At 35.5% G+C, this 12,642-nt stretch overlaps 1 protein-coding gene across 1 annotated transcript; it reads right to left on the reverse strand.

Moving 5' to 3' along the window:
• Positions 1-2,386: 2,386 nt before the first annotated feature.
• Positions 2,387-4,914, reverse strand: LOC129568524 (probable cytochrome P450 6d5). Its single transcript, XM_055446514.1, has 2 exons — positions 3,272-4,914; positions 2,387-3,203 (listed from the first exon to the last, which is right to left on the reverse strand). The coding sequence occupies exons 1-2, from the start codon at positions 4,380-4,382 to the stop codon at positions 2,779-2,781; spliced, it is 1,536 nt and encodes a 511-aa protein (XP_055302489.1). The 5' UTR covers positions 4,383-4,914; the 3' UTR covers positions 2,387-2,778.
• Positions 4,915-12,642: the final 7,728 nt, after the last annotated feature.

Here is a 12,642-nt window from a genome sequence, read left to right on the forward strand (position 1 = left end):
AACTGATGGTCGGATTTGGCTCAAATTTTGACTGGATTCCTAAAAAAGGTTGTAGTTTTCGAAAATGATATGGGTTTGACATTAGTGTTGCCACTTGGTGGTTAGGCTCGGGACTTATTGACCGATGTGTTACTAATACTTTCGTATTAAAAACATCAAAGAGATAAATCAAATATTGATTCCTCAGTAACAATTACCTGTGGCCGATCCAGTTGGAGTGGTAACTCTACAAATTCACCATGGAGCGGCTAATTTTATATATCTAGTATACTAAGTATTATATTTATTTTATTTTTTTAAAGAAAAAATTCAACCAATGAAAATGTATAAAAAAGTAATTTTCTTACTTTCATTGATTAAATTAATTTCAGACAATTCAAATTCGTTTATTATAGTTTTTCTTTTGAAAAACAATATTAGCCGCTCCATGGTGAATTGTAGAGTTGCCGCTCCAACTGGATTGGTCACTCCAACTGGATGGGCCGCTATTAATTATTGCTGAGGAATCAATGTTTGATTTATCTCTTTGATTTTTATTAATACGAAAGCGTTATTTAGCCTTTTTAAACTTCATGTTTGTAAAAACGTAGAATAAAAATGTAATTGGGTGTTGAAATTATTACATTGTAATTTTGGTTATTGATGTAATCAATGTTGGCTACTATTGTAATCAATTTCGATGGCCGCTCCAAGAACGCGTATGTTATGTCTCATGAAACTATGTTTTTATGATTTTATAATTATGCCAAACAAAGATAATGAAAATAAGATACACTTGAAAAATATTACTTTTCCGCAAACTTTGTTTGTATGGAAAAGTATTGGTTTTACCAGGGAGATTACAGATTGACAGTTGAGCTACATGATATATACTGAATGAATAGTTCTGTAGCTTGCCGTATATGCGCTAGTGTGCTTTTGTTTCAATCTACAAACCCCCTGGGTTTTACTAGCCAAAATTTCATGACATCTCCTCTTTCGGACCACTATAACGTCACGATAAACTTCAAAAAGCACATATCTGTACACTAGGCAATGTAGATAGGAACAAATCCTATCGATCAAGACCTATCTGCCTCCAAAAACATGTTGTTTACTATGAAAAATGTGCAAAATTGCGATGTGCGTATGGCGTCGTCCGCGTTCGCGTTTTTTGTTCGCCGATTATCTCAAAAAGTTGACAAGATAATTGAGATCTGTAAAAGCCAAAAGTTTTGGCATGTCGAGACGAAGCTTCGGATTGATTTTGAGCCCATTCTGACCTACCAATTTCGTACCATAAGCCTCCGACTGAGGACCTGAAAAACCTTGAAAAATGACACTTTTGTACGGGAAGTACCCGAAAAAAGCATTTTTCAGGGTTTCGATCAAGGCAAACTGCCATTTTTTTTGCAAAAATTATGGGAGTCTGTGAACAACCGAACACCTACTTGCCCATAAATTTGGTCCAAAATCGACATTTCTTGAAATTTTCCTCGAAAAATAGACTTTTGTATGAAAAATCACTCAGAAAGCTATTTTTCAGGGTTTTGGTCAAGCAAACTGATATTTTTTTTGCAAAAATAATGGGAGCCTTCAAACAACTGAACACCTACTTGCCCATAAATTTGGTCCGAAATCAACATTTCTTGAATTTTTTTAAATTTTGTTCGAAAATGACACTTTTGTATGGAAAATGGTCGAAATAGTTATATTTTAAGGTCAAAAATGCTATGAAAAAAGGGTCCATTGAAATTTTGGTTAAACATTAAGCGGGAGGTAAACTAGATTGCTGCGGAGCGGAAAAGTTTGGATTACGTATGTAATTCGTTTTATTTAATTTGTTATAATAATATTATTTTAGAAAAAAATGAATGATACCAGGATTTTATTTTGTTCCTTTTCAGCACATGAACTGGTGCCGTAAAGTCATACTAAATTACTCAAGTATTTTAGATAATGCTACTTTTTGACTCTACAATGTTTAGAATCGCAACGATTCAATTGCTTTAATTTGCTTAATTCGGCAAGCGAATACTACGAGCAAATACTCAGTGAAAATTCCGAAACGTATCGTATGGAGTAAATGCCAATTTTTTCTCTCTTTTAACACTCATTCGAAGCGAAGAAGAAGAGGAAAAATTTGCATCTTTCCTATGCCGGGAGTCGAACCACGGAAAAATGAATGAGAAATGTATGACCGCTCCAGTCGCTCCAAGCAAATATAAAAATGGCGTCTCCATATGACATAACATTTCTATCTTTGTGCAGCTCAACTGTCAATCTTCAATCCCCCTGCTAAGGACTTCACTAGTATTTTCCATTGCAAACAAGTATACACGGATTGGAAGCATCTAAGAAAATTGTCTTTTTGTAATAATAATATAGAAATAAAACCGATAAACACTCAATCTTTTAAGAATACATCTTTTATTTGAAGAGCAACAAACACTTGCTATTGCCCAAGCGCAACACTACGTCAAACGTTTCGATGTCACATCCAGTTGGATGTGAGCATTCATCTTACGAATATACGAAAAAGCGAATAAATAACAATGCGCGTGTATAAGTGAGTAGACTTAAGCGATGCCTATAAAAGCAGCTACTAATACACATGCGCATTGTTATTCTCTTTATCGTCTGTTCATAAGACGAATGCTTATATTCAACTGGATGTGATGTCGAAACTTTCCACGTACTATCACATTTGGGTGGTATAAAAACATTAAAGATTAACACAATCACTTTATTCGTTTCTGTTTCAATTTTCTTGTCTGACAAATCAAGCAATTGCTCAATTCAACGAGGTTGAACCTTAAGCTTAATGCCTGATATTGGAGCTCTAACTCCACTCATTGGATTCAATATAAGTGGTTTGTTTATGTGTTGTTCACCTAATTCGAATGAAAATTTCTTCAACAATAAACAAACACCGATTTTTGACTGAATTTTTCCCAAGCGAGCTGCTATACAGTTCCTTGGGCCGTCTCCAAACGAAAGAAATGGCATAGTTTGAGAATTTTTGTTCACATTTAGATCATCTTTGAAACGATCTGGATTGAATCGTTCTGGCTCTGTATAGTATTTTGAGTCATAATGTGGCCCAGTGACTGAAATAAAGATTGGCGTTCCATTCTCAATGACCACATTGGTGTCCGCTACTCTGTAATCTTTTGTGCACTCTCTTGAAATGAATTCAAACGGCGGATGCAATCGAAGAGTTTCTGTAAACAATAAATAACAATCAGCATCGGTTTCGGTTTGATGTTATGCACAATGCACATGTACCTACCATCAATACAATTATCCAAATATTTCATCTCACTCAGCGATTCATAAGATAAATGTCCATCGTGTTTTTGTAAGACATTCACTATTTCCTCATAAGCCTTATCTTTTGTTTCCGGATCGCGACAGAGTTCGTACAAACAAAATGACATCGTAGTGGAACTCGATTCGTAACCAGCAATGAAAAAGTCGTATGCTTGAGCTGCAATATCATCTAAACTCATTGATTTTGGATCATTTGTTGCTTTTGTCGTCCAATCGGCACCATCATCGACCACATTTCCAGTATTTCTCACTTGCACCAACAGTTGGAAAAAGTCCTTTCGTGAAATGCTATTTTTTTCCCGATAATCCAGATTTTTTTTAATAGTATCTTTCATGAATTCTTCAACATCTTTGTCAGCAAATCGAACTTTGAACAATTTCATCAGAAATGGGCTAAAAAATGACAAATTGAAACGAATTACATGCTTGAATTTCGGTTCGAAGAATCGCCAAGCATATTTTTTGAATTCATCGTCTGGATTTTCGAAACAATCGATTTCGATACCGAATGCAACCGACGCAATTACATTTGTAGTGAACCGGGCAAATATATCGCGCACTTCAACCTCTTTGTTCTTTGCGGCCAATTTTTTCAAGTGTTTCTCAAGTGGCTTTCCACATTCAACTATCGTTTCGAACATTGCCTTTAGTTTCCCTGATGTAAATGCCGGGGAAAGTTTTGTTCGCATCTCTCTCCATTTGTCACCACTCTGTGAGAATAAATTGCCGGCTAATGGATCAACACTTTCGTCATAATGGAATCCACGATGCCAAAAATGTTGAAAATCCTTTATTAAAATGTCGCGAATGACTTTCGGATCCCGGATCAATAAAGCTGGCCGAATGGATGCAAAAATGCCCAATATTGGCGCATCCGAACTGCGATACAGATCATGGAGATGTTGACTAAATCCTTTTTCCTTTCTAAACACTGGACCGAAACCTCCATACGGTAGCGTTGGTTGTACAAATGGTAAGCCTCGACGTTTCCAATACGAAAATACATATTTCACATAAAGGTATGCAGTGGTTACCAACGTTACCAAAAAGGTTGTGATTAACAACAACATTGTTCACTTTTTTACTAGGTACTTTTCAGAATTTTTTTTTCAGTTTTTTTATTATTTAATTTTTGTTCATTGTTCACTTTTTTGCACGTTAACAAAACTTTAATTGGCTTTTTACTCGAGAATGACCTTCACACGTAAAATGCCGTTGACCACTGACCAAACACTTTCGTTGCCGACTACAAAGTATTTACAAGCTCTTCAAGCGATTAGCATTTATTGACCCTGTCACGCATGTCATATCGATTTGACATTAAATTTTTTTTAAACTTTTTGCAGTTTCAGAACGAACAACCACAATTCAAACTTGTGTATCAAAACCAAACTTCAACTAGAATCATTACCGAGTGGCAGACAATTCATGAGGTTTGTGCAGCACAACCGACGCGAATGCCTTCAATTTTAATGTTTGAACTTTTCATGTATGACGAAAAAATTGAAATTTTTCCAAATGTTTTTCGCTGATTAATAAATAATTCCAACCACAAAGATGAAGTTCTTCGAAGTAAATAAATTACGTTTCATTTTGTCAATGGTGATGCCAATAATAAATTTGTCCTCTATCATGTCGTGTAATGTTAAAAAAATGTCTTTTTTCTTTACACTTTTTTTACGACACATATCTTTTGTTGACTCACATATGTCTGCTAATCTTTCATATCAATTATCGATATGTCTATCTGAAATGATTGGACTTGATTGCTTTGTATTGGCTTTGCGTCAAAATATGACACTTTTATTGCATTATCTCAATCACTTTGTGCATTATATTTGGTATACCTTTCAATATATAATATTTTTTTCGAACACACAATAAGTACGGTTAAGATAGTGAGTTGTTTTTGTTTTGCCATAGCGATGAGATAAGATTTGTTTATTCTCAGTTTGTTGATTGTCTGAATGTCCAATGAACAATAATCGTAGCAACATTTATGTGCAGTTTGAGATGGTGAATAACAGGGATTGAAAATTAAACCGTATGAAATTCTACTTGCGGCACATTAAATCATTGCATCATTTTCAACATTTTGTGGCGACAGAGTAATAGCAATAATCATCGTATTACCTGATTGCCAAAAACAGACTGATCGATTTCTTTGAGTTCGATTTCTGAAAGACTCGTCTGTGCGGCGAGTGTTTTTACATTTAACTCAGTTTTTAAGTGAGATATAAGAACAACAATGCCGCATAGCTAGCTCTCGAATTCAATTCAAAGACGCTTGCTGGGTAGCCGCATGGACTCAATGTTCGCTAGGACTAGCGTCAAGCGTCGTTGCACTCGACTCAGCCAACTGATATGTCACATTCAGCTATCTTATGATATGCCGAAAGCAATATCGCAATCTCTGATCATGCATAGAAAGGATTTGGTACTGCTGAAAAAATTTCGAATAACAAATTATAACGTTCAGAGTTTGTTGTAAGAGAAAAATGAATTTCCTCTATGACAAGAAAAAATTAATTGAAAGATTGACTGATTGACTTATCATGTATACTCTCATATCAAATAAGTATACAAGGAGCTTTGAAGCATTCTAAGAACACCTTTTTTCACAGAAATAAAACAAATAAACATTCACAATTTCAAGAATACACCCTTTACCCAAAGTACATTGAAGAACAATTTAAATTTAAGAGAACGAGTGAATTTGGTTTTGTGTGCAAAAGCCAATGAATCGAATCTAATTTTTTGTTTCAAAATCAATTAAATGTGTATCCATATAAAAAAAAGTATTTAAAAATGCAAATCCAAGTCGCACTTCTGCGCCCACAAAATTAATTCATTTAAATTATCTATATAAACGAATAAAAGTCGAAAAAATGGCGCTGTTAAAAAAGCTTCATAGCAATCCACAAGATTAAATCTCCAACGAAGCCCAAGTTGTCCATAAGACGGATGGCGTGTGAACAGTCGCAGTGTTTTTGTTGCAATGGGTTATCAATTAGCTTCGAATTTGGCCAATCGTTTATGAACTGTGGCCAATTGTTTGCATGAGATTTGATTATTTGAAATCGAAATTAATTTAAGGCCCATGAATTGTAACTTGGCGAATTGGTCCACGTCTGTTAGTTCATTTTCATTTAAACGAAGTTCCATTAGCCACGATCGTACCTCAGTAAGATTTAAATCACCACTTTTCAAGTTATTGTGAGAAAGATCTATTCGCCACAGTCGTTCGAAAGCGAAGCTGATGTGAGATAAATGGGTTCGGCTCAAATTCATATCCAAAGGCGTGACATTCTCAAATGTGATATTCTCCAATTGTTGCAGCGGATTTCCAGACAAATCAATGAAATCAATGTTTGGTCCGAATTGCTTCAACAAAGCAGAAATGTTTGCGATGTTACAGTAGGCAGCAGAGAATTGTTGCATCTCTTTCAAAACAGGTGGAAGTGATGTAAAGTTAGCCTTCTCCAAATTGTTATATGAAATGTCTAGTTTCTCCAAATGATAGAACGAATCAAACGGTCTGAGATCGTTGAGTGCGAGTCTTGTGTTGCTCAAATTGAGCTCACGTAAATATTTATATTTCTCAAAAGTGCTGACATTAATTTGACCCACATAATTTTTAGACAAATTCAATTCATAAATAAATGACCTGGGATTGTGTTGAAAATTTCCAACACGTTTTAAATTGTTCCCTGAAATGTCCAGTGTTTTCAAATTTCGCAATTTTTTGATAGAATTAAAATCAAAAGATGTCAACAGCCCATCATTCAAGGTAAGCTTAGTTAAATTTTCGAATCGTTCGACTGAACTGACATTCAACTTTTCGGTGAAGCGTCCGGATAATGTCAACTGTTTCAGTGATGGTGTCAAACAACGAAGCAATTTGCTGATATTTTCTATGTGATTTTCGGGTGAATTTGAAGGTTTCTATCGCCTCAAAGCTTTCCTCGTGACAGTAGAATTTCAGCTTTCCATCTGCTGTTGAAAGAATCCCTTCAATTTGCCTCTTTGTAATAATTCGAATCAATTTGCCAAGATTTTCATCCATTTCAAATGCCGTAACGTAATTCCACGAGCAAACCACTGTAACTCCACGTTTTATCAGCTGCAAAAATCGTCCATCAAATTCTCTATATCGATTGTCTTCCAATCGAAGTGTCTTCAAATGTTCTGCTTTGGCAAATATATCCGGATGATCGATTTCTTCGAGTAAGTTGTGGCTCAGATAGATTTCACAGTGAAAAAATCATTTTGACGGAAAATTGTAGACTTGAATACGTGTGTGTGAAAGTAAAATTGTCGACGTGTAATATTTATGTTTTTGCTGTGTATATTCGTTCAGTTCTTGAGACAGAGAAATTTTTAGAATTTGCTGAGACAGTGACAAAAATTAAATATGATGACAACGACGTTGTAATTGTGTGTGGTGATTTTAATCAACCCGGAGTAAAGTGGATTAAGGCGGACGATGGGGATTACTATTTGCCAATGAATGTGACGACTGAAGGTGGCGTTGCGGTTATTGATACAATGCTCGGATGTGGTTTCCACCAAATGTGCAATCTTGAAAATCCAGCTGGCAATGTTTTGGATCTTGTGTTCACAAACAAGTTCTACGATTTGTCGCTGTCAGAATCTGTGAGGCCACTGATATCATCAGATGTGTGGCACAAAGCAATTGAATTGGACATCACAATTGACGAAAATGAGCGTGAATCAGAAGATATCACAGAGTTCTACAAGTATGAAACGGCGGATTTTGTGGCGATGAACGAATTCTTTGTTGAGAGAGATATTTCTTCGGAAATTGTGCAGCAGGATGACATTGGAAATTCATTTCAAATGTTTGAGAATTTTGTACAGGAAGCAATGGATAAATTCGTTCCAAAAGTCACCGTTGAAACTGAGCACTGATCCACCTTGGTACAATAAACAGCTGAAACACTTGAATAATTTGAGAAGAAAGGCACACAGACGGGCAAAGACCACAAACAATTTCGCTGATTATATGGCTATCACTGATTCCTTCGTAGCATTACAGGGTCAGTTGTTCCATTCGTACATTAGACGCATACAATCGGACATCAAGTCGAACCCGAAGCATTTTTGGAGGTTTGTGAACGACAGACAGTACAACAACCAAACAGCAAGGAGCGATGCATCTAAAGCGGAGTTATTTGCGGATTTCTTCGAAAGCCAATACACACCGAGTGATGACATTGATTTGAAAGGTTTGTTAAACGAATGCCGTAATGATGCATTGGATTGTGAACTAAACGAGGCCGATGTGTTGAAAGCACTGCGATCATATGTTATGTATTTTTCAAGCAAATTTGAATCTGAGACTTTATTTTGGAAGCACTAAATGAGCACTAAATCCCTGATCCAAAATGGGGAGCATTTGATCCCACCCTGAAAAATCGAAAATATGGCTCCCCAGAAAAATCCATGGCTGTAACTTTTTTTGTTTTCGATGAATTTTTGATCTGATGGTGGATTTTGGAAGCACCAAATGAGCACTAAATCCCTGAATAGAAATGGGGAGCATTAAGGGTTGAAAAAAAATTCACCCCAATTTCACCCCCACCCTTAATCGGAGGGGATGGAAGGCATATCTATATAAATAAAACTCAATGTCCGTTTGTCCTTGTAAAATTACAAGCCCAAAATTTCACATTTTTTTAAATTTCAAACCTTTTTTATCATTTATTCTGTTATTTTGCCTGTTTTTCTAAGAATGTATTAGACTATGCCATTTCTCAAAATAACAGAATCGGTAAGAAAAAAAAAATATTTTGTTTTCTAATTTCTAAAAGGATAAATATCATAGCACCCTTTTTAAATCTAAATAATTATTGAATTCATAATCGAACTACATACTGTGAATTTAAAAAGGTAAATGATATAAATATATATAATATCCATTGTTGTTTAAAGTGTTACATATGTATATTATAGATGCCTGAATACACATTCCAATAACATTGGAATGATACATTAGCAGACGCATCTTTAACAAGCATGCCAGAACCAATGAGAAATTTATTTGCAATAATGTTGACGACTTGTTCACCAAATAATCCAACTGAGTTGTGGAACAAATATAAAATTAGTCTTTCAGAAGACTTGATCCATAAAGCAGAACAAATACAACAAGAAACAATGATGAACGTTGACTCACTATTTAATGAAGCTCTCATTGATATTGAAAACAAATGCATATCAATAAGTAACAAAACGTTAAAAGATTTGAGAATGATATCTCCAAATAGAGCAGAATCGTTACATTTCGAAAAAGATTACTTACGAGAAAAACAGTTCGACAAAGACAGCCAAACATCATTCGTTGAAAACAACAAGAAATTAATGAATGAAGACCAACGAAATGCATATATTACTATTATGCAATACGTAGAAAACAACATCGGTGGCATACTATTCTTAGATGCATCAGCAGGAACTGGCAAAACATTCTTATTAAACCTAATTTTGGCGAAAATTAGAAGTGAAAATGGTATTGCATTAGCATTGGCATCTCCAGGTATAGCTGCCACACTACTTGATGGGGGACGTACGGCTCACTCAGCATTGAAATTACCATTGAATTTACACAAGTTTGAATTTCCATTGTGTAATATCAAACAAGATGCATAAACACCCCATGATGCATAAACACGGTTTTGAAGCACTCGATAGAACTTTGAAAGACTTCAGAAAGAACGATAATCCAATGGGAAATGCACTTGTGCTATTATCAGGCGACTTCAGACAAACTTTGCCAGTAATATCACAATCCACACAAGCTGATGAAATCAATGCATGCTTAAAACGATCATATCTTTGGGATTTTGTTGTAACAATCAAATTATCTATCAACATGCGCATACAATTATAGAGCGATGATTCGACAAACTTCCAACAGAAGTTACTTGACATTGGAAATGTTGATGTTGAAATAGAGCCGACAACAAGAGAAATAATACTACCAAAAAACTTCTGTAAAATGCAAACATCGATTAAAAGATTGATTGAAAATGTTTTTCCTAACATTAAAGAAAACTACAAACATCTTGAGTGGCTTAGTGAACGATCAATCTTGTGCCCAACAAATGAAAATGTGAACAAATTAAATCGATGAGATATGAATCAATTGACACGGTGACTAATGATGATGAGGCGGTTAACTATCCAACTGAATTTTTGAATTCTTTGGATCTGCCAGGACTGCCACCCCACATTTTACATTTGAAGATCGGTTTTTCTGTGATTATGTTAAGAAATTTAGATCCACCAAGACTATGCAACGGGACGAAATTAATAATCAAAAATATGAGACCAAATTTATTGGAAGCTACAATAATTAATGGCAAATTCAAAGGGGATGAAATTATGATTCCAAGAATTCCTATGAGAAAAACAGATTTATCTTTCGAATTTAAAAGGCTACATTATCCAGTCCGTTTGGCATAGGGTAAACCAAAAATCGTCCTAAAACATACAAAAACCGTACTAAATTTTCCGAAAATCGTACTAAAGTTCCACAAAAATTGTACTAAAATCACACAAACTACGTGAAAAGTTACAAAAATCGTGCTAATTTTTTTCCAAAAAATCGTACTAAACTTTCCGAAAATCGTACTAAATTTTTCGAAAATCGTACTAACTTTTCACAAAAATTTCATCTGTTTTTTTACCCATAAGACCATGTCAACTCATTTTTTTCCAACTTGAAATAGGTGTCATTTGATAGCTGGCCCCAAACTCTTTCCAACGATACCCAAAAGTCTGGAATTGATTGACTGGTTTTGGCACAGTGACCATTGGAAGGGAAGCCATTTTTTCCCCTGGCCCCTGGCTCATAGGCCCAGAAAATGCATTCAAACTTGTGAATCGGTCAACCACCTCCACAGAAATATCATCTCATTTGAAAATTGAGAGGAATTCTTAGTTTTTCCCACCAATATTCTGAGATAATCGTTTTGTCTGTGTCTGTGTGTGTGGTGTGTGTCTGTCTGTGCGATCTTTTTCAAACTTTCAGGCATTGAAGTATATAAAAAATTTGTACTTTTTTGTTCCGCCACTTTTTAATTTGTACCATCCTTGGCCGGCCTTTGCAAAATAAAAAAAAAGGCTTTAATTTCCACTGCCATAGTACACGGGCCATCTTAGCCTTGACCGGCCTTTGAAAAATCAAAAAATGGCTTCCCTTCCAATGGTCACTGTGCCAAAACCAGTCCATCAATTCCAGACTTTTGGGTATCGTTGGAAAGAGTTTGGGGCCAGCTATCAAATGACACCTATTTCAAGTTGGAAAAAAATGTGTTGACATGGTCTTATGGGTAAAAAAACAGATGAAATTTTTGTGAAAAATTAGTACGATTTTCGGAAAATTTAGTACGATTTTCGGAAAGTTTAGTACGATTTTTGGAAAACGTGAGCAACTGTCATATATACACACTCTCTCTTACACACGATTTGTCCGCTGATACACACGCGATTCCAACGAACAAAAGTAAAATAAAAGTAAATCAATTTAAATCGAAATCATCTGCCGCCTTCTGTATTTTATTCGTAATCACCCTGGAAGCCTACATTTGAGTACATTTTTGTTCTCCAGCCTGATGATGCTCCCAATAAGAGCGAAACGTCTCGCAATAAACGAATGAAAAATCAAATGCATTTTTCTAAAATTTTCAAATTTATTCGGTTCTTTTGTTGAACATCAAATGACAGGGACAAAAAAAGATACGGTATTCAGCTTTTTCAGGCGCCTAAAACCCCTTTTTTCAAGCCTATATTCTTCTTTGATTACGTCTCACCTTTGGCTTCCGGATCCAATCAAGCAACGGTGCAATCGGTTGAAAAATAACCAGTTTATCAGGAGAACGAAATATGGTCATGCCCACGAGTTTGTTATTCTTTTTCAAAATCATTGGACCTCCAAACGTATAGGGAGTTCCCATGCTTTCATCTAAAGTGTAACACATCAGATGATTTGCATCAAATACAGCGTCCAATTTCGGTTTGCATTTGGCGCCATCCAAATACTTTGTATCATAACGCCTCGTTCTCATTGTTCCATCCAATATCACATCACCGTAGACAGTGACCATTTCGGACGGGTCATTCATTTTGTAATCTTTGTCCACCAAATCTACGCTGCCGACGTTATCGTTGAACTCCAACGGTTCTTTAAGTGTAATCTTGGCAATGTCAAATGTGAATCCCGACAATGCGTATTTCTCATGAATTTCTATCTGGTCTTCAGTGACTTTAAGTTTTGTCGCATTTCTTGATAGTTTATTAACGGTG

This window comes from Sitodiplosis mosellana, unplaced genomic scaffold (assembly GCF_009176505.1).
Source record: "Sitodiplosis mosellana isolate CC-2019 unplaced genomic scaffold, AAFC_SMos_1.0 Smas_scaffold_20, whole genome shotgun sequence".
Lineage (NCBI taxonomy): Eukaryota > Metazoa > Arthropoda > Insecta > Diptera > Cecidomyiidae > Sitodiplosis > Sitodiplosis mosellana.

What these genes read in the sequence shown, in the direction of transcription:
- LOC129568524 (XM_055446514.1), bottom strand. Translation starts at nt 4,382, where the DNA reads ATGTTGTTGTTAATCACAACCTTTTTGGTAACGTTGGTAACCACTGCA. An exon ending in TTTGGATAATTGTATTGATG is followed by an intron (nt 3,204 to 3,271) that starts GTAGGTACATGT and finishes TATTGTTTACAG; the next exon opens with AAACTCTTCGATTGCATCCG.